The 22,433-nt window shown below is 53.4% G+C and overlaps 2 protein-coding genes across 3 annotated transcripts in view; one reads left to right on the top strand and one right to left on the bottom strand.

Annotated features, from left to right (window-relative positions):
* ZBTB4 (zinc finger and BTB domain containing 4) overlaps window positions 1-10,877 on the bottom strand; it is a 33,255-nt gene extending 22,378 nt beyond the window's left edge. Inside the window, exon 1 of the mRNA XM_083410057.1 lies at window positions 10,715-10,877. The gene's annotated coding sequence lies outside the window, so the exon portion shown is untranslated. The remainder of the gene's footprint in view (window positions 1-10,714) is intronic.
* A 2,680-nt stretch (window positions 10,878-13,557) lies between these two features.
* Window positions 13,558-19,257, top strand: LOC310663049 (solute carrier family 35 member G3-like). 2 transcript variants are annotated; one of them, XM_083410613.1, is made up of 2 exons: window positions 13,558-14,008; window positions 17,637-19,257. In XM_083410613.1, the coding sequence occupies exon 2, from the start codon at window positions 17,677-17,679 to the stop codon at window positions 18,742-18,744; it is 1,068 nt and encodes a 355-aa protein (XP_083266739.1). In that variant the 5' UTR covers window positions 13,558-14,008; window positions 17,637-17,676; the 3' UTR covers window positions 18,745-19,257. The 2 variants fall into 2 exon arrangements, with proteins under 2 accessions (XP_083266739.1, XP_083266738.1); XM_083410612.1 differs by lacking the exon at window positions 13,558-14,008 and adding an exon at window positions 14,156-14,375 and having other exon boundaries at window positions 17,637-19,143.
* Window positions 19,258-22,433: the final 3,176 nt, after the last annotated feature.

Below are 22,433 nucleotides of genomic sequence, written 5' to 3'. Positions count from 1 at the left end.
CTCTCCATTCTGAAGGAAATCAGCCCTGAGTGCTCACTGGAAGGACAGATCCTGAAGCTGAGGCTCCAAGACTTTGGCCACCTCATGAGAAGACTCGACTCCCTGGAAAAGACCCTGATGTTGGGAAAGATGGAGGGCACAAGGAGAAGGGGACATCGGAGGACGAGATGGTGGGACAGTGTTCTCGAAGCTACCAGCATGAGTTTGACCAAACTGCGGGAGGCAGTGGAAGACAGGAGTGCCTGGCGTCCTCTGGTCCAGGGGGTAACGACTAAACGACTCAACAACAACAACAATGTGCATCATCGGAGCCACACGAAAAGAAGGCCGTCGGGGGTTTTTCTGCGCATCTTACAGCCACAGTCTGACAGGAGAGGTCTTAGATCTGAGTTCATTGCAGCGCAGAGGACAAGGGTTCAGAAAATGTGTTACAGCACGTGCTATGTGGTGCAGTCGGGTACAATTCTGGCGAAGCGACAAATTGGGGTGTGTGTGTGAAAAAACAAGTATGCATCTGCATGCACCAGAGGGGAAATCGCAAGGGGTGCAAGTCAGCTGTAGTTAAGGTGGAAGGGGGGTGTTGATGGACAGCCGCCTGTGTGTCAGGCAGAGTCCAGCCGATGCTGTTCTGGAGCTAATAAATAACTCTGACGGATTATTTTTCCCTTTCAAGCAAAGACAAGAAAATCGCTTCCAAAGCCAAAGGAAGTAGCCGAGCGCTCGCAAATCATTAACCGAAAAACAACACCAGGCGTCGTCATAGAAACACCAAACACTTCGGCTCTTTTTCCTCAGCAAAGGAAGTCGCTTACGACCCTGACAGCGGCTTGGAGTCCTCCTGGGCAAAAGCCAACAGCTCTGAGAGGGGGCAGGAGAGGTCCTGCGGCACAGCTACAAGATCTCGAACTCGGGTCCTGGAAAAAGGGATCAAAGGCTCCTGAGGATATTGACACAACTGCTTATTTGGGGGGAAATAAAAGCAAATGTCAGCGCAGACTCATGACAACCACGGCCAATGGGTACGTCAGCAAGCAAAGGCACGGAAGCGATTCTGAGCTGTGAATGGCCAAGTCGGCTATGACGTCATGCCAGTTCCTTCGTCTCCTCCAACGCAAGACGCCACCACGGCCCCCGGTTTTTTACAGAGACTAAAGAAAAACTGCCTAAGAAAACACACTCGGCGATCTACGGATGCACGCAGTGTTAAAAATAAAAAACCGCAGCAATAGGCCTGTTTGCACATTTCCACAGGCAATCCCCACAGCGAACCCAGTGCAAAGAATGTGCTAAAAAAGAAGGGGGAAAAAACACACCCAGGGATTGCAAGATCTCTCTGCCACAAAAAGCCTCCCGAGCGCCTGCAGATGATGCTGTCGCGTACTGGAATGTCTTAAGGTGCTTGCAGGACCCAAAATCTTCACCCAGCGGCAATGCGCGAGCACAGCACATAAGGATGCGGAAACATGCATTCCATCATTGGGCGTGGGAATAAAGGGAAGGAGAGTGACCCAGAAACGCTCTGAAAGATGTTTGGGGCTGAGCTACAGCCTGCTGCCTTGTGCAATCAGATGCTGGTGGAGGGCATGGGCCTTGAAATAGCAAGGACCACACCTCCCTCAAGCAAAATCATCGCCTCCCAGTCCCTCCAGACCAGGTTAAAGGTAAAGGGACCCCTGACCATTGGGTCCAGTCATGGCCGACTCTGGGGTTGCGGCGCTCATCTCACTTTATTGGCCGAGGGAGCTGGCGTACAGCTTCCAGGTCATGTGGCCAGCATGACTAAGCCTCTTCTGGCGAACCAGAGCAGTGCAGGGAAATGCCGTTTACCTTCCCGCCGGAGTGGTACCTATTTATCTACTTGCACTTTGACGTGCTTTCGAACTGCTAGGTTGGCAGGAGCAGGGAACGTACAACGGGAGCTCACCCCGTCACAGGGATTCGAACCGCTGACCTTCTGATCGGCAAGCCCTAGGCTCTGTGGTTTAGACCACAGCGCCACCTGCGTCCCTAAGGGGTGTGTAAAGTAAAGGTAAAGGGACACCTGACCATTGGGTCCAGTCGTGGCCGACTCTGGGGTTGCGGCGCTCATCTCACTTTATTGGCCGAGGGAGCCGGCGTACAGCTTCCAGGTCATGTGGCCAGCAGGACTAAGCCGCTTCTGGCGAACCAGAGCAGCGCACGGAAACGCCGTTTACCTTCCCGCCGGAGCGGTACCTATTGAGCTGCTAGGTGGGCAGGAGCAGGGACCGAGCAACGGGAGCTCACCCAGTTGCGGAGATTCGAACCGCCGACCTTCTGACCGGCAAGTCCTAGGCTCTGTGGTTTAACCCACACACCACCCACACCACCAGACCAGGTTACACACACCCCTGGCCAAAATACACAACACAATAATGCACTGAATTGCCCCTCTGAACAACTGAATATGCCCAATTAACAACTATACCTATAAGTAACAAAGCATGTTGTTTTGTAAACAGAGGTTGTTTTTAAAATAAAAAAATGACTTGTTTTGTTCTGTATTTTTGGGTGGCAGCCAATGCTTCTTCAAATACGCCTGCTGAAATTAAGGGACAATGCTAACTTGGGTTTAGTAATTTATATGGGGCTACTCAGAGTAGGACGACCCGTCGTCTTTCTCCTCTTGTACTAAAGCGGCGCGACAATATTTAAAGGTAAACACACAAACAGAAGCTCCAAAGCAATGTTGTAGTTGTTTTTCATTTCATTTCTATACCCCTGTACAGTTTAACGAAACGATCTCAAAGCGGTTTGCAGCACGTTAAACATCAAATAAAACCATCTGGAATAGAGCAACTGCAAGCGTCAAGGAAAATATTCCAGATCTTTTCTAAGTGGCGTTTTGCTTTCCCCATATTCATTTGCCTACTTAATTTATAGAGCTGCCCCATAGCAGAAGGACTATAGGAAGGCAGTGGGGTGTAGTGGTTAGAGCAGGAATCAGCAAACGTTTTCAGCAGGGGGCCGGTCCACTGTCCCTCAGACCTTGTGGGGGGCAGGGACTATATTTTGAAAAAATAAAAATGAACAAATTCCTATGCCCCACACATAACCCAGAGATGCACTTTAAATAAAAGCACACATTCTACTCATGTAAAAACTCCAGGCAGGCCTCACAAATAACCCAGAGGTGCATTTTAAATAAAAGGACACATTCTACTCATGTAAAATCAAGCTGATTCCTGGACTGTCCGCTGGCTGGATTGAGAAGGCGATTGGGCTTTAGTTTGCCTTCCCATGGGATAGACTGCAGGCTTCCTCAACCTCGGCCCTTCAGATGTTTTTGGCCTACAACTCCCATGATCCCTAGCCAGCAGGACCACTGGTCAGGGATGAACTGTAGTCTCAAAACATCTGGAGGGCCAAGGTTGAGGAAGCCAGGGTTAGTGTGTCGGACTGGGACCTGGGAGATGACGGTTCAAATCCCCACTGAGGCTCCCTGGGGGACCTGGGACTCAGCCGCAGCCTCTTCGCCTACCTTTCAGGGTCGTTGTGGGGATTAACTTTGCTGGGGGGGGGAGCAGTAAATGAGCTCTTCTGCTCACCTGTTTAAGAAAGCTGGAGGGGCCAGCCAGAGGGGGAGGTCTGCCGCCAACTTAGCGCCTAGAGATCTCCACAGGGCTGCAATCGGACCCACACCAGTCACAGAACACGCCCAGCGGATCACTAACACTGGTTGTGGGGCACTGCCTCCCACAGTCTCCCCAAAACCTCCGCCCTACGGGAAAGCCTGCAAGCAGATTCGCCATTCTGAACCCCAAACCTGTGTTACTTTTATTGCTGTTAACCGCTCTGAGCCCAGCTTCGGCTGGGGAGGGCGGGATATAAAGAAATTATTATTATTATTATTATTATTATTATTATTATTATTATTAAACCCTTCCAACTCTCTCCTCGGGAAAAAACACACGGATGACAGGAAGGGTGGGTGTGTGAAACCCAACCCTTTAAAATAACTTTTTAAGAGTTACCAGGGTGTGCGTGCGGCACACCCCTGGGGGGGAACGATCTTGCATTGTGGGGGGCTGGACTAGATCACCCCGCTGGACCCCCAAATTCCATCCCTGCAGCGATTCCGGGAATAGGCGCTCCGATTCAGAGGCACGTAGATCCAGGAACACGGAGGATGGTTCAGGAGCACCTTATCTGCATCAAATCCTCTTAACAGCCAGCTTTAAAGTTGCGTACCATATCCTAGACCTAGGCCATGGGTAGGCAAACTAAGGCCCGGGGGCCAGATGCGGCCCAATCGCCTTCTCAATCCGGCCTGTGGATGGTCCGGGAGTCAGCTTGTTTTTACATGAGCAGAATGTGTCCTTTTATTTGAAATGCATCTCTGGGTTATTTGTGGGGCCTGCCTGGCATTTTGACATGAGTAAAATGTGTCCTTTTATTAAAAATGCATCTCTGGGTTATTTGTGGGGCCTGCCTGGTGTTTTTACAAGAGTAGATTGTGTCCTTTTATTTAAAATGCATCTCTGGGTTATTTGTGGGGCCTGCCTGGTGTTTCGACACGAGTAGAACATGTCCTTTTATTTAAAATGCATCTCTGGGATATTTGTGGGGCATAGGAATGTGTTCATTTCCTCCCCACCAAAATATATTCCGGCCCCCCACAAGGTCCGAGGGACGGTGGACCGGCCCCCGGCTGAAAAACGTTGCTGACTCCTGTCCTAGGAGCCTGTCTTGCAAGGTTTCGGTTTTGAGCGAAGGCCTGGAAGACACACACACACCCCGGCTGGGATGCTTTGCCTGGAAGAATGACCTTTTCGGAGAGAGAGGCAGAGCGTGTTTCTGCTAGCTAGCAAACAAGCAGGGAAGGGGGAGGCCGGCCGGCCGCACACAGCAGCGAGGCAGCATGAAACCGACGGCCGAGGAGAAAAACAACAAGAAGCCAGCCCTAACAATGGAGATCAGAAGGAGGCTGGAAGCGCTCCAGGGAAAACATAGCCCAGCCCAGGCCCCGTGTCCCCTGGAAATGCCCTCCGCCAGGGCTGGCACCGGGACAAGATGGCTGCTGGCCGGCCACGCAGGGGCCCCTCCGTGTAAAACAGAAACCACGGGCAAATCTTGTGGTACCCGGCCTATTCTCCCTACAGAAATATTCACACACTAACCAGCCGGGTTCCCTAATCTGGGTTTAGGCCTTGTTTTGCTCCAAAATACTGGTATTAAAACAGATCGTATGTGGAAATGAGAGAGCAATGCGGCCCTCCAATTCCTCCTATGTGGCCCACAAAACGCTCCCAGGCCACTCCCCCTTTCTCCAGGCCACGCCCCTCGCCAGGCCAGCTTGCTTGGCACCCATTCTATCTGGCTGAGTTTCCCCAGCCACTCTGGGCGGCTTCCAATCAAGTGTTAAAAACACTTTGAGGTTGAATCCTGACAAGACAGAAGTACTGTTTTTCGGGGACAGGAGGCGGGCAGGTGTGGGGGACTCCCTGGTCCTGAATGGGGCAACTGTGCCCCCGAAGGACCAGGTGCGCAGCCTGGGAGCCATTCTGGACTCACAGCTGTCCATGGAGACACAGGTCAGTTCTGCGTCCAGGGCAGCTGTCTGCCAGCTCCATCTGGTGCGCAGGATGAGACCCTCCCTGCCTGCGGACGGTCTGGCCAGAGTGGTGCATGCTCTGGTTATCTCCTGCTTGGACTACTGCCATGTGCTCTACGTGGGGCTACCTTTGAAGGTGACCCGGAAACTGCAATTAATCCGGAATGTGGCAGCTAGACTGGTGACTGGGAGTGGCCACTGGGACCACGTAACACCGGTCCTGAGAGATCTACATTGGCTCCCTCATTGCGAGAAGTGAGGTTACAGGGAACCAGGCAGAGGGCCTTCTCGGTGGTGGTGCCCACCCTGTGGAACGCCCTCCCTTCAGATGTGAAAGAAATAAGCAGCTATCTTCTCTTTAAAAGACATCTGAAGGCAGCCCTGTTTAGGGAAGTTTTTAATATTTAATGCTGTATTGTTTTTAACACTCGATTGGGAGCCACCCAGAGTGGCTGGGGAAACTCAGCCAGATGGGCAGGGTATAAATAATATATTATTATTATTATTATTATTATTATTATTATTATTATTATTATCCTTCCCCCAGTGTAGTGGCTAAGTGACCGACTGAGCTACGATCAGCAGGTCCTGGGTTCAAATCTCGCCTCTTCCGTGAACTCAGAGGCCAACCGTTCTCTCTCAGTCCTCAGTCCTCCCACCTGGAAAATGGGGGCGGGCGGGGAAGAGCGATAACAGTGACCTACCTCACCTGTGCATCCATTTGGTTCAGCAACATTTTCGTGAGAATTATAGCACGGTTCTTTATTTTTAAAGCATACCTTCCCCTGTTTTAAAAGGATTGGGGTTTTTTAATGTTAAAAGGTCCAAAACGCATTGAACCCAAAGGGCTGAAAAGGGGCTGCGTCATGTCTGTTTATTTTCTGTCCTGCGATAGCTCAGTCGGTTCAGCACGAGACTCTTAATCTCAGGATTGTGGGTTCGAGCCTCACGCTGGGCCAAAATGTCCTGCATTGCAGCGGGTTGGTCTAGATGACCCTCAGGGGTCCCTTCCAACTCTGGAAATCTGCGATTCATTGCCTCTAGATCCCACCTTTCCTTCAAAGAGCTCAAGCTGGCACGGACAGCTCTTCGCCGTGACATCCTCGCCACGACCCTGAGAGACAGGCTGGCCTGAGAGCGAGAGACGGGCCCAAGGTCACCCAGCCAGCTTCACGACCGAGCTGCCTGGCTTTGGCAAACCTTGCCTTGCTGCTTGGCCTGCACCAGCCCTGCAGTCCTCCGGGGAGTGGGCCACACTCGGGCCGGGAGCAGGGCTGCAGGGGCCACACGCTTCCCCCAGAAAAAAATCCTCAACAACATGCATCTTAAAAACAGGTCCCTTCGACCGAAGGAAAAGCAAGCAGCTGCTTTCTACCCTTTGCCGATAAGAAGCTAACCCGAAGTGCTTTTTTTTAATGGGGGGGGTGTAGATTTGCACGCAATCTTCCCCCGTCGCATCGCAGACCCTTCAAAAGCTCACAGACAAACACAGAAGCTGGGGGGTCTCCGCAGCAAACGCACACACCGTCGTTCGTAAGCATGTGCGCACCAAAGAGCTCTGCGCACCCAGAAAACAAAACAAGCCTCTGGGCTATGCGCTCAATTCGGACATCCGCTCACAGCCAAGTTCTCCCATGCCTGCGCAGAGGGCTGCTCTTACGGGATCAAGAGGGAACACGCATCCTCATACGCGTCACCTCATGCGCCCGTGCGTTTGAGGGCCCCTCGCTCTCCACCTGCGCGGAGCCCCGGGTGCGAAAGAGACAGCCAGGTCGTGAGAGGGGAAAGCGTTGGGTGCAGGCAGGGGCATCGAACAGGGGCGGAGAAGAGCGTTAAGGGATTGGGGCAGGAGAGGGTGCCGATGAGAGGGGAATGCGGATGAGGACGATGCTTACAAACAGTGCGGTGCAGTGGTTAGAGCAAGCTTGCTCAGCCTTGGCCCTCCAGATGTTTTGAGACTACAATTCCCATCATCCCTGACCACGGGTCCTGCTAGCTAGGGATCATGGGAGTTGTAGTCCCAAAACATCTGGAGGGCCCAGGTTGAGGAAGTCTGGGTTATAGAGTGTCGGGCTAAGAGGCTTGGGTTCAAATACTTTTCCCCCTGCTACCCACAGCCACGAAGCGACCTTGGGGCAACCACTGCCTCTCTCAGCCTACCCTACCTTGCAGGGGTGAATAAACTGGGGACGTGAAGGACCACGCTCTTGAGCTCCTTGGAAGGCGAGGTGGGGTGGAAAAAAGGAATAAACAAGTGAAATAAACGTGTGAGAACGAGGGCAGGGGGGCGTGTCGAGAGGGTGTGTTCGGTGGCAGAGAGGAGATTTGAGAGGGGAAGAATTTTGTGTGTTTATGTGCAAGCTTGCGTGCAAGATGTGGCCGTGTGTGTGGAAATAACGTTGCAAAGATGGCCTAAGGGATATGGGGTTATTAAAGCCAGTTTGAGAGGGGGAAAATCCCCAGCCTCAGGGTTTCGTAACGGCGCCGCTAAAAGGAATCTGGATGCGACCCTGATCTTCCCTCCCACTTTACTTCCCGCTGAAAGCTGAAATCGGTCACCAAAAATGTGAATTATTTTCCCCAACCCCGGCTGAGGAGGGCATGACAGCATATGGAAGTGTGCCGGTCCTGTGTTTTTGGCTGAGGAGGAACAAATGGCAGGCCGGCAGCCTTGCCCTAAGCCGGCTGCAAACAGCAGGGCCCTCACACAAGCCAGACATCCCTGCAGTGAGGTATAGTGGTTAGAGACGCAGGGTTCAACTCTCTACTCAGTCGCAAGGCTGGGTGACCTTGGGACAGTTCCGGGCTCTCGGGCTAGCCTACCTGACAAGGTTGTTGTGAGGACAAAAGGGAGGGGATGCCACCTTGGAGGAAAGATGGGATATAAATCAATTAATAATGTGAATGTAGGATGACGATTCACTCCTGTTGAAGACAGGAGTGCCTGGCGTGCTCTGGTCCATGGGGTCACGAAGAGTCGGACACAACTGAACGACTAAACAACAACAGGATGACGATGTTAGCTAGGTTTGGCGTGACACCCAGTGTGGATTTTCTGCCTCAGGCCTAGAAAAATGTCCTGTGTGGCTCGGAGGTTTCTGTTTAGGATTTGGCACTTATTTATGTCCCCGTCGCAGGAGTTAAGACACCGAGAGAAATTCGATATAGGGAGAAAGGGATATAGGGGAAACAGGTCTGAGGCACGTACAAGAAAGGCAGGCGAAGCGAGAGGGGATAACAGGAAACAGAAAAGGGTCTGTGGTGCACACAAGGTTCTGGCAGGCGTGTGGCGAAGTTGTCGTGAGGAACGGCAGCAGATAGCAACACGCACATCCAAGTCTTTTGGAGGTAAATAAACAGGAGATTACGAAGGAAGGAGCCTGTGCCATTAACAGACAATGGGTTTTTCCATCGAGTGGTAGGCTCGGAAGGGACCCCCCTGAGGGTCTTCGAGCCCAACCTCCTGCAATGCAGGGATCGCTGGCATCTAAGGCAGGCTCTGCCAACCTGGTGCCCTCTGGGCGTTTAAGGGCAGCGATGGGGCTGGTGGGAACCGTCGTCCAAAACATCCGGGAGGCACCAGACTGGCAGGTCTGAGAAGCGGCACATGGGCATGTACGTGAGGCAGGGTGCTCAGCGCCTGAAAAGAAGGGGCCACAGCCGCTGTGGGCGATCGGTGGGAGGCAAACTTCTGAGGTGCGCCAAACCTGCACTGTTTGGGGCATGGGATGAGCGCCGCTAGGTCAGGAAAACAACCAGAGCTTCGGCCACATTAACCCTCAGGGTTCCCTTGCGGAAGAGAGAGCCGAGGAGGAGGAGACCAGGCGAAGAGATGAAGAGAGTAGGATCCCATCTCCTAATGAGGTCACCCTCACAGCCTCTCCCCACCCCCTCCCCGCTGCCCTTCATGTTGGAGTGGGGGGTGTCGTTTGAGGCTGCCCATCCCCATACCTAAACACAGATGCTCTTCAAAACTCGCCCTTTCCCAATTTTTTTTTGTATTTCTGCTGCCATGGAAAACATGCAAGAAGAGATCCCTTTTCTAACCCCAAATATCCAGGTCGCCCGAACACTTCCAAAAAAGGATCCCCCGCTGAGATCCATCGCCTCTCTGTTAACCCATGAGCAGCACAGGAGTGCGCGAGCCTAGCGCGATCCCAGGACCCAAAGAGAATCGCCCAAAGCCGCCGGAGGCACCCGCCGCCGCTCGCCTCCGCAAGCGCGCAGCTCCGCGCGCTAGGATCCCAGATCCAATGTATAGGATGGCTCCAGGAAAGCCGCGGAATCCTTATTAGCTATATATCTATATCCATATCAGGGTTGCTTCCAGAATTAAAATTAAGGAAGCCAGATCATCCACCACCACAGGCCCGACTTTTCGACCCAGGGGTCCCAAAAATATCCCGGATCGCCCAGGGGTCATTTCCGGAATAGGTGTTTGGGGAGGGGGGTCTCTTCAAGGTCTCCCGTCCACTCCCCCCCCCGCCCCCCTCCAAAAGAGAGAGATCGAAACATGCAATCCGTGGCGAGGATGCTAAATGCGCAGCTTCGCCTCCTCTTTCGCTACACCCCTCCCCTCCCCAAAAAAATAACACCCAGCCAAGCAGGCTCTCCGCACCCCCCTTCCTAAATCCCCGGGCCGACCTCTTTCCGAGCGCCTGGAGAGTTCTAGAACCCCCGCCCTGGCAGGAGGGAAAAACTTTCCCTTTCTTGGGTGGCTGGGTGTGTTTTTTTTGGGGGGGTGTCCCTCGGTTCTTTCCCGGGACTGGCACGGACCCCCTCCCTCCCCTTCCCAGCTCCGGAGATCCGGATGCCCAATTACGCAGCTGGCTGGAGGGCGGCGCGCCCCGGCGGCGATCTTGGGCGCGCGTCGCGGGGAGAAAAGTGGCGTCGCCGCGCGCCCCGTTTGGACACCCCCTCCCCAAAGACCGCGGGGCCCCGGGACGATCCCCTACCGATCCCAACCCCACCCCAGTTGGCGATCCCGGAGACTAGGCCGCCTTGGAAAAGGGCGCTCAGTTGGGGCCCTCTCCAAGCGCCCGCGGGCAGCCTCGCCCTTGTTTTGCGCGCCCGGAGGGGAGCGCACGGGACCGGGGCGCCTCCGGTGGGTGGCTCCCTCCGTCGGGTCGGCGAGCCCCCTACCTGCGTGTCTGCTGCTGCTGCTGCAGCGGCGCGGCGAGGCAGCCCAAGATGGAGTCTTCTCGCCCCGCCATTCATGCTCGCAGCCTGCTTGGCACGGGACGCCGCTCCCCTCGCTCGCCGCCGCCGCTCCGCGCTCTCCTCTGGCTCCGGCGCTCCGCTCAGCCCGCCGCCGCCGCCGCCGCTGCCTCCCCCTCTGACATCATCGCAGAGGCTCAGCCGATTCGGAGCGGCGGCGCCACGGCAGCCGCACGCAACTTCGCCCTCGGTGCGGGCCAGCCCTCCGGCCCCCGGGACGCCCCCCAGGAGAAGCCAGCGAGCGAGAGCGCACGTCGGGAGCGCTTGCCTACATCCCGGGGCTGGGGAGGTTGCGGTGCGGGGTGGGAGAAGAGAAGACACGCGCTTTCCAATCACGCGTAACACTGGTTTTCTCCTCTCTCTCTCTCCCCGCGTTGGTCCCTGCAAAGGGAGGCGCCTCTGATCATGTGCAGAGCGCCTTTTGGCCCTTGCGCAACGCACTCCGGGGATAGCAGCGGAATAAAGGGGAGAGCGGGACTGGAGATCCTGTGAAATGGGGCTTGCTCGGAAGTAGGTAGGGTTTCTGGAAGGGGTCACCGATCATGTGCAGAGTGCCTTTTCGCCTAACCACAAGGCATAAACCTCTCCCGGGGATGCCAACACAACAAGAGGGAGAGGGGGCAAATATACTGTGAACTGGGGCTTACTCGGAAGCAAGTAGGTGCCACTGAGCATGTACAGAGTTCCTTTCCGCCTTCACGCGTCAGGAGGACACAAACTCTCGTCTGGCGTATGCGCATACAAAGGAAAAGAAACGGGGGTGAGTGTAAAATTGGGCTTTCTCGGAAGTAAGTCGGATTTGTGGATGGTGCCACCCCTTCTCTAGGGCAGCCCTCTGCAAATAAGGCCCCTTGGGGCTGTATCCAAGGCCAGTTCTACTCAGATGGGCACACTGAAATCAATAGGGGCAGTGGGTCTGCCCCAAGGAAAACTCAGCCAGCTGCACAACATTCAGTGGGGCTTCTTCCCAGGTATAAAACTGCAGCCTCACAGTGCAAATGTCTGACAAGGGAAATTGAGAGGTCAAAGTCTATTATTATTATTATTATTAATTGCATTTATATATCCCACATTTTTTCATCCAAGAAGCTCAAGGTGTTGGACAAGTTTCTCCTCTCCCCATTTAATAACCCCACGACAACAGTAGGTTGGACAGACTGAGAGACACTGATGTCATGACCCACAAGTGATTTGAACCCTGGGTCTCCCAGGTCCTGGTCTGACACCCTAACCACTATGCCACAATGATCTACCCTCAAGCATGGATTTATTCTTATCCTTGTTTTATTCTTATCCCAGCTGTACATGAGCTGTGATTGAGCGGGCGAGACCAAGCGTGGGTCAGAAAAGCACTTTCTGCATGCGCTGTAGAGGGAAGTGAGGGGCAAGGAAGCCCACCTCAGAAGGAAAACTCTGATCCTCAGCCTCCTTGGCCTTGCAGGATATCTTCGGGAGAAGAAAAGTCTCAGGACTAAGCCCTACACAGATCTGGAGTGGAGTCCCTAAAATGGTTGGATGGCGCCTTGTACGCCTCCTTCCAGCAACTGCTGCAGCCAAGCTGGTGTCAAACATCTTAGAATCATAGAGAGAATTGGGAGAGACCACCAGGGCCATCGAGTCCAACCCCCTGCCAAGCAGGAAACACCATCAGAGCACTCCTGACATATGGTTGTCAAGCCTCTGCTTAAAGACCTCCAAAGAAGGAGACTCCACCACACTCCTTGGCAGCAAATTCCACTGTCGAACAGCTCTTACTGTCAGGAAGTTCTTCCTAATGTTGAGGTGGAATCTTCTTTCTTGTAGTTTGGATCCATTGCTCCGTGTCCGCTTCTCTGGAGCAGCAGAAAACAACCTTTCTCCCTCCTCTATGTGACATCCTTTGATATATTTGAACACGGCTATCATATCACCCCTTAACCTCCTCTTCTCCAGGCTAAACCTGCCCAGCTCCCTTAGCCGTTCCTCATAAGGCATCGTTTCCAGGCCTTTGACCATTTTGGTTGCCCTGCTCTGGACACGTTCTTACTCTGCTTTGGACCACATCAGGGGGGTCTTGTCGTCTGAGCAGCCCAGGACCTCCGCACACACTGCCCAGGCTTGTGCCCCAGAGCTCACTACAGTTCTGCTAATGCAGCAGTTTGGCCTCACCCCTGAAGGCACACTCCATTGTTTCTGAGACAGAAAGATGCCAACAACAGAGAGGAGCAAAATAAAATAATAATAATAATAATAATAATAATAATAATAATAATAATAATAATATTTATTTATACTCTGCCCTCCCGAGCCAAGACCGGGCTCAGGCCGGCTAACAGCAGGTATAAAAACAATTGATTAATTGACAATTTCAATTAACAATTGAAAAGGCGCTCTGCATATGTTTTAAGGCACTCTAGTCCTCATTTGGAAGGGACACGGATGACACTGTGGGTTAAGCCACAGAGCCTAGGACTTGCCGATCAGAAGGTCAGTGGTTCGAATCCCCGCGACGGGGTGAGCTCCCGTTGCTCAGTCCCTGCTCCTGCCAACCTAGCAGTTCAAAAGCACGTCAAAGTGCAAGTAGATAAATAGGTACCGCTCCGGCGGGAAGGTAAATGGCGTTTCCGTGCGCTGCTTTGGTTTGCCAGAGGCGGCTTAGTCCTGCTGGCCACATGACCCGGAAGCTGTACGCCGGCTCCCTCGGCCAGTAAAGCGAGATGAGCGCCGCAACCCCAGAGTCGATCACGACTGGACCTAATGGTCAGGGGTCCCTTTACCTTTACCTAGTCCTCATTTGAATATTCTAGGCCTTAGTAGCACAGATTCCAGAGGCCTACAAATTGGAGCGAATTAACTCAGGGCTGTTAACTGCTCCGATCTCAGGTGGTTTCTTGCTAGAGAGCCTCTCCAACAGCTAACCCCAGCCTAGCACTCTGCAGATATTTTGGCCCACACCTCCGGCAAGCGCAGCCTTAAACACCTGGAGGGCATTGGGTTGCAGAGCCCTGGAGGGGAGGAAAAAACCATTCCCACCCCCATCATCCCATATAACTTCCTTTGGGGTAGACCTGCTCATCCCTTGCAGGTGCCTAGGAAGTGTCATCCAGCCTGGGGGAAGAGGCCCTGAGGGCATGATGTCATAGTGGCGCAACCAGGCGGGATGACATCACAATTTCTGCCAGGTGAGGGAGCCAGGCTAGGCGACTGAGGCGGTGTTGTGTTTGTACGGTGGCTGTGAAGGTAGGTGGGGGCTGGGAGAGTCGGGGAGGGCTCCTTGTCTTTCCTTCTTCTCCATCCCCTGCTCCCCGAGTCAGGGGGGGAAAGAGGGCTTCAGAAATAGCGACTCTCTCCCCTCGCCCCCCACTTTGTGGCACCCAGAGTACTAGATTCCCACCCTTCTAGAACTCGGGCATAGAACCCAGACGCCCTGACGACAGATACGGCAGGAGGGGAAGTAGGGTCAGATCGGTGTGGGAGAGAAAGGGGGTGGCTTATAGTCACACCCCCACTCCTGACCCTAGGAAACATGGAGGAAGCGTTCCGATTCTTTGGTTTACCTGCGTTGGATTTAGAAGTCCCCGGGTTCAGGCTAGGACGGCACGTCAAGGTAAGGCTGGGGGTGAAAGCCGTCTGAAATCAGGGACAACACTGAGCTGGGTGGGCCATTGTGGTCCGATTTGGGCAGCTTTCTACGTAGGAAATTCCCTGCCCCGTGCAAGATCACGGGATGCCCTTGGCTCACTGCTGCCGTGGGGATTATTAGGCAGGTGGTTGAGCTCCAGAAAAGAAAGGTAGACTTCAAAGAGAACCGCTGGGTATGTGGTGTAATGGTTAGAGTGTCAGACTGTGGCTTGGGAGACCAGGGTTCGAACCATAGTTGTCAACCGTCCCTTATTTGGCGGGACAGTCCCTTATCCCAGCGCCATGTCCCGCTGCTGTCCCTTATTGATGATGTCCCTTAAATTTCCCGGGTTTCAAAGGAAGCCGCTCCTCTCCCTCCCTGCTGGCCAGGGAGGAGGGAGGCTCCAGCTGCGTTGCTTGGCTGCATTGCTCACCCAATAAGGAGTCTGAGAACGGCTGGGGGGTGGAGCTTGCATGCCTTGTGCCGATCAAATCGGCCGCCTTGCTTGGGGACTCGCCTTTGCTCAGCGCTTCCCAGCGGAGAGGGGACGGTGGTTTTCCTTGCTGCATCCCCTTTGCCGGGTTGCTGCGCTGTGGGAACCACCGCTTGAGGCTTCGTTTGGCTGCTGGCTGGGCTTTCTGCCTTTGGCTCAGAAGATGAACATACCTGTGCCCTGAAAATCCCTTATTTTGGCTGCTGATCCCTTATTTTCGAGGCTCCTCCCCCCTTATTTTCAAATCTGTAAGTTGACAGCTATGGTTTGAACCCTTCTTGGCTGTGAAGCTCAGTGGGTGACCACGGGGCCTGCCTCCCGTCTCTCAGTCTAACGTATGTCACAATGTGGCACGGGGTTCGTCTAAATGATTCGTGGGGTCCCTTCCAACTTTACAGTTCTATGAATCTGAAGTTTCTGTTGTGATAAAATGGGGATGAACCCCACCTTGAGATAAGGTGCTATGTAAATGGAATGAATAAAGAAAACTCGTATTAAGAACAAAAACAGGTTATAAGGGGAAACTAGGAAGAGGGCAGGACACAGGTGGCGCTGTGGGTTAAACCACAGAGCCCAGGGCTTGCCAATCAGGTCGGCGGTTCGAATCCCCACAAAGGGGTGAGCTCCCGTTGCTTGGTCCCTGCTCCTGCCAACCTAGCAGTTCGAAAGCACCTCAAAGTGCAAGTAGATAAATAGGTACCGCTCCGGCGGGAAGGTAAACAGCATTTCTGTGCGCTGCTCTGGTTCGCCAGAAGCGGCTTAGTCCTGCTGGCCACATGACCCGGAAGCTGTACGCCGGCTCCCTCGGCCAGTAAAGCAAGATGAGCACCGCAACCCCAGAGTCGGTCACGACTGGACCTAATGGTCAGGGGTCCCTTTACCTTTAGGAAGAGGGCAGATAGCAGACAATTGGGAGGGGGGTCATGGATGGAAAGCAAATGAGAAAGCTGGTCCAATGGTCCAGGCTGCAGAATCCACCACCTATCCCAAAAACCCAGACAGGGTGCAGTTAAACTGTGGAACTCCCTGCCACAGGAGGCAGTGATGGCAAGTTCCTGGAGGAGTAAGGCTATTTTTGGGAGCTACTAGCAACAGTGCCTGTGCTCTATCTCCACAACTGAAGGCAGCTGTGCTTCTGAATGCCAGTTGCTGGAAAACGCAGGAGGGCAGAGGAGTCTTGTGTTCGAATCCTGATTGTGGGTTTCCCACAGCATAACCACTGTGGGAACAGGATGCTGAACTGAAGGGGTCATTGGCTTGATCCAGAAGGCCGTTCTTATGCTCTTAACATTTGAAAACGGCCCTCTCAACTCTCCTTACTACATAAAAAGTTTTAATTTCACATTTGGTTACAGTGGCATAGCAGGGTTGCCTGGGCCCAGGGCAAGGCAAGGATCCTCAGCACTGCCTGCCAATAGGCTGCAACAAAGGAGCAATAGCTCCGCGACCTACACAAATGGCGGCCGCAGCACCTGTGAGCATTGGGCACAGCGGAGAACAGAACGAGGGATTGTTTGGGAGCAGATACAGTGGTGCCCCGCAAGACGAATGCCTCGCAAGACGGAAAACGCGCTAAACGAAAGGGTTTTCCGTTTTGGAGGTGCTTCGCAAAACGAATTTCCTATGGGCTTGCTTCGCAAGACGAAAATGCCTTGCGATTCCTGGGGGGTTTTTTTCGCTCCCCACCCCCTTTTTCTAAGGCACTAAGCTGCTAATAGCCTTTTAGCAGCTAATCCGCTAATCCCTTAAGCCTTTAATAGCCGCTAATAGCCGCTAAACCGCTAATAGCGCTAATCCGCTAATAGGGTTGCTTCGCAAGACGAAAAAACTGCTAGACGAAGAGACTCGCGGAACGGATTCTTTTCGTCTTGCGAGGCACCACTGTATCTATCAAAAGCCCATGCAGAAGGCACCCTCGCATCCGATTGTTGCCCAAATCCACTCCTCATTCTGCCCGCACAAACATTGGGAAATTTTCTGTCTGAGAGGGAGGAGCATACTATTTTTTTGTTATTATTACTATTTTCTCTTTCTTCCTTTGGAAATTTTGTGCCCCTAAGATCTTTGCACCCAGGGCAACCATCCCCATGGCTACGCCACTGCTTGGTTAACTAAGACTCCATTTCTGAGACTTGCTGCCCATCTGAGTAGACAAGCAGGCAGGTTTGGATAGTCATCAGACTAAAAGCTGGGGAATCTGGCTTAAAACCCTAAATCGATGCTTGGGAAATAAGTTACCACTTAAAAAGCCCCAGTCTCTCCGTAAAGGTAAAGGGACCCCTGACCATTAGGTCCAGTCGTGACCGACTCTGGAGTTGCGGCGCTCATCTCGCTTTATTGGCCGAGGGAGCCGGTGTACAGCTTCCAGGTCATGTGGCCAGCAGGACTAAGCCGCTTCTGGCGAACCAGAGCAGCGCACGAAAACACCATTTACCTTCCCGCCGGAGCGGTACCTATTTATCTACTTGCACTGGTGTGCTTTCGAACTGCTAGGTTGGCAGGAGCAGGGACCAAGCAACGGGAGCTCATCCCGTCACGGGGATTCGAACCGCCGACCTTCTGATCGGCAAGCCCTAGGCTCTGCGGTTTAACCCACAGCGCCACCCGCGTCCCTTACTTACTTGCAACTTATTTCCGGCTTCACAACACTCCCCCGAGGCGGGCTTGTTTAGAAACCAGACAGGTGGCAGCAGAGACAGAGACGCCGGGCCTCACTTGCAACCTCCCTTTGTTTCCCCCGCCCTCTCCTGCAGGTACCTGCTGGCTCCCAGCAATCCCTTGGCACTCCTGCCCATGGCACCTGCCCTGGGGCCCCCCGACCGCGCGGCCTGGACCGTGGCCGACCTGCTGCGGTTCTCTCCCCCGCCCTGCTCCCCGCCGCCCCCGCCACGACGCCCGCTTTGGAACCGCTACCGCTTGTCAGAAAGCATGAAGGGCCTGCTGGTGGCCCTACTGGGGGGCGGCGTCCCGGCCGGCTTCGTGGCGCCCTTCACCCGAATGGCCAACGAGGCCTCCGGCATCCCTTCGCTGGAGATCCTCCTCTTCCGCTGCATCCTGCACCTCCTCTTTGCGTGCTACCTTCGTTGCCAGAAGGCTCCTTGCTTCGGGCCGCGGGAGGCCCGGCAGCGGACGCTCCTCCACGCCTCCATCAACGTCATCTCAATCGGCTGCGCCTACAGCTCCTTCATGGTGGTGCCCAGCGGGAACGCCGCCACCGTCCGCAAGGGCTCGTCGACCATCTGCTCCGTCCTGCTGGCGCTGTGCATCGAGAATGGCAGCTTGACGGGCTACGACTGGTTCGGGTTGGTGGGCAGCACCTTGGGCCTGATCATCATGGTGGTGCCCGACCTCCTGGACCTCGACAAGAGCACGCAGCTGTACGACACCTTCGGCTACGCCCTGGCCTGCCTGGGAGGGATGGCGCTGGCCCTCGGGCTGGTCATCTTCCGGGCCCTGGACTTCCCGGCCAAGCTGGTGACAGTGGCCTTCCTCTTCGGCGTGGTGGGAAGCCTGGTGTGCTCCCCGGCCATGTTCCTCCTCCAGCAGCCCGTCATGCCTCTGGACCCCCTGACCTGGACTTGCGTGGCGGCCATCAGCTTTCTGGCGTTGGTCTCCTTCCTGTGTGCCAGCTACGCCGTCACCAAGGCGCACCCGGCCCTGGTGTGCGCCGTGCTGCACTCCGAGGTGGTGGTGACCCTGGCGGTCCAGTACTACGTCCTGCGCGAAGCCGTCACGCCCTTTGACATCATGGGGGCGGGGGTCATTCTCGGAAGCATCGTCATCATCACGGCCCAGAACATCAGCTGCGACGCGACCGAAGAGGGCGAGGACGCCAGCGTCCAACTGAAGGACAGCACATAGCCGCGGCGGGGCACGAGGCTCGAGCAGACTCCAGGAGGACGGACCGGAAGCAGGGACCTTGCAAAGGGCCCACCAGTGAGAGGGCACTGCAGCTTTAAAATCCGCCTGCCCGTCCCAAACGGACAAGGTGGTGGTGAGGCTTTGGACGAGGTCGCCGTCCGTTGCTTTTTCGACATCTGGGTGGAAAACAGGCCCTTAACCCAATTACCTTTTCTAAGGAAAGGCCAGTGGACTTGGCTGGGACAGCTATTGGGTTCACCTGCTTCTCAGAAAGCAGGTTCAGGGAAATGCCGAACCCTGTGGTTTTTGTTTGATTTTCTATTGAGTTTTACGATTTTTTATCATCACAATATCAAGCACATCCGAAGGGGGGGGGGGAATACATTTCCCATGTTTCCCCTCCCCCGCCACGATTTCCCTAAACTTTGTGGGGGGGGGGGGTTTACGTATTAACTTCTTCTGCTTGCTTATAACTTGCTTATAAGGTTTTTACAATAATAATTATTGTTCTCTTATCATTTTAGCATCATCATTATATTTTCCGTACTTATTCTGTTAATTGTGTTTAGTTGAAACTTGCTAGTGGGTCCATTTCTTCAGATTGTTTCTGTAGGCGTGTCGTAAAGGGTTCTCAGTCTGTTCTCCTTGTCTCGAAGCCTTTTTGTTAGCTTTGCCATTTTAGTGTATTCCATCAGTTTTTCTTGCCATTCTCCTTTCGTAGGTCTTTCTTCACTTTTCCATCTTTGGGATAGCAATATCCTAGCCGCCGTTGTTGATTATATACAGTAAAGAGTTTTTTCTTCCCTTTTGGCAATCCTTAACCTGAAAGGCCTAGTAAAAAAAGCTTCTGGCCTTTTAACAAAAGTTATCTTAAACATTCTTTTCATTCCATTAGAAATCATTTCCCCATAACTTTTAATTATTCTGCAATTCCAACACATCTGGATCCTAGGCCGTGAAGGGCTTTAAAGGTCAAAACCAGCACCTTGAATCTGACCCTGTACTCCACCGGGAGCCAGTGCGGCTGGAAAAGCACTGGGTGAATATGCTACCTGTGAATATGCATTCTGTACCCGCTGGAGTTTCTGGGACAGCTTCAAGGGCAGCCCCACTTAGAGCGAATTACAGTAGTCAAGCCTGGAGATGACCGTCACATTTAACCTCCTCATCTTGGAAACGTCTAACCCTTTGGACCCGGAGACCCAAGGGCCGAGCAGGTGTGCGGCGTCTTTCCCCCTACCTCTCTGAGAGGGTGGAAAGGATGCTAGAGAAATGTCTCCTTCTCGACTGCCTGCAAAAGTGGACAAAAGCCCTGTGACGTTGCTTCAGGGAGTCAACACATCATAGTTGTCAACTGTCCCTCATTTGGCGGGACAGTCCCTTATCCCAGCGCTGTGTCCCGCTGCTGTCCCTTATTGATGATGTCCCTTAAATTTCCCGGGTTTCAGAGGAAGCAGCTCCTCTCCCTCCCTCCCTGCTGGCCAGGGAGGAGGGAGGCTCCAGCTGCGTTGCTTGGCTGTGTTGCTCACCCAATAAGGAGTCTGAGAACGACTGGGGGGGTGAAGATTGCATGCCTTGTGCTGATCAAATCGGCTGCATTGCCTGGGGACTCGCCTTTGCTCAGCGCTTCCCAGCGGAGAGGTGACAGTGGTTTTCCTTGCTGCCTCCCCTTTGCCGGGTTGCTGCGCTGTGGGAACCACTGCTTGAGGCTTCGTTTGGCTGCTGGCTGGGCTTTCTGCCTTTGGCTCGGAGGGGCTCAGAAGTTGAACATACCTGTGCTCTGAAAATCCCTTATTTTCGAGGCTGCTGGCCCCTTATTTTCAAATCTGTAAGTTGACAGCTATGCAACACATCCTTTTGCAGCGCTGCTTTTATCGCATCCCCAAAAGTGGAAGAGGAGCTTTCTCGCTTCGTAGGCCGGCCGCAACACACACACACACAGGAAATTGGGGGGGGGGGGGGGAATTGGTGTCACATGTTCATCTGACACCCATTAGGCCGCCTAGAGGTGGAAGGTGGAAAAAGAAGTCAGCTCAGCTGAGCAGGAGACACCTTTGCTGTAAACAGAACCGCAGGAGAGAACAGCCTTCCGATTCCAGGACCGTTTCCTGATGGGTGCGAGGCGGAGGGTGGGGAGAGGAAGCAACGGTGGGGTGCGCTGAAGTGAGCACCCCCAAACTGCAGCATGCTTCCCCCACCCGCAGGAACAGCACCCCCAAAATCAGCTTCAGGAGGGAAGTGGTCAGTAGCTGCCTCCAGCAATTTTTTGTTGGGGGGGGGGAGGATCCCGACGCTGGAATCTTTCGTATACGGCTTCTGAATTTCGTACGAAAATGAGGCAGTGCCTGCACTTTGGAAGGCATAATAATAATAATAATAATAATAATAATAATAATTTTTATTTATACCCCAGGGGGTCACGAAGAGTCGGGCACGACTAAACGACTAAACAACAACAACAATAATTATTATTTATTATTTATTATTTATACCCCGCCAATCTGGCTGAGTTTCCCCAGCCACTCTGGGCGGCTCCCAATCGAGTGTTAAAAACAGTACAGCATTAAATATAAAAAACTTCCCTATACAGGGCTGCCTTCAGATGTCTTTTAAAGATAGGATAGCTGCTTATTTCCTTCACATCTGAAGCGGGGACGTTCCACAGGGCGGACGCCACTACCAAGATGTGTGGAGAAAACGAATAGGCCTCTCGTGCTATAAGAACCCCATGAATTTGTATGGTGGAAAATACAAGAAAGGAAGGACATCATCGCACAGCATTAAACTGCGGAACTCCCTCCCACAAGATGGTAGCGACAGGCACCCATTTAGGCGGCTTCGAAGGCCGTGTGCCCCAGAGTAACACCACTTTCTAGGCACCACACGTGCTCGAGTCTCGCTGGTGGGCATTTGGCGGGCATCTGGCCACTGAGAGAACACAGTGCCGGACCAGAGTGGGGTCCCCTTGGCCTGATCTGCCTGCAAGCATCGTATATGTTATTGTGGCTGATGGGAGTTGCCATGCAAGTAGTCGTAAGATGAGGAAGGCTGGGGTGAGGTACATCGGATGCAAAGTCTGCACTCTAGCGTAAGAACACAGTTTGGGCATGGCTTGGTCAGGTTGGGTCCACCTAGCCCAACGGTCTATAAATTAATCTGGAACTCTGGGCAAGGCCACGTCGAAAACGGACTCTGAGCACCCAGGCCACAAATTTCTCATCCCTGTGCTGAACAAGGAAATGACAGAAGCTCCCTTCAAAGGGTAGGACCCAAACCAACGAATTCAGATTACAGTGGTACCTTGGTTCTCGAACTTAAATCCGTTCCAGGAGTCTGACTTCTGAAACCGTTCGAAAACCAAGGCCCAGCTTCTGACTGGCTGCAGTAGCTTCCTGCACTCAATAAAATAAAATAATAATAATAATAATAATAATAATAATAATAATAATAATAATAATAAATAATTTATTATTTATACCCCACCCATCTGGCTGGGTTTCCCCAGCCACTCTGGGCAGCTTCCAACACAATATTAAAATACAATAGTCTATTAAACATTAAAAGCTTCCCTAAACAGGGCTGCCTTCGGACGTCTTCTAAGTCTGGTAGTTGTTTTTCTCTTTGACATCTGGTGGGAGGGCGTTCCACAGGGCGGGCGCCACCACCAAGACGGCCCCCTGCCTGGTTCC

Source organism: Podarcis tiliguerta (assembly GCF_965153285.1).
Source record: "Podarcis tiliguerta genome assembly, chromosome: 13".
NCBI lineage: Eukaryota > Metazoa > Chordata > Lepidosauria > Squamata > Lacertidae > Podarcis > Podarcis tiliguerta.
This window is presented reverse-complemented; position numbering and strand designations above follow the sequence as displayed.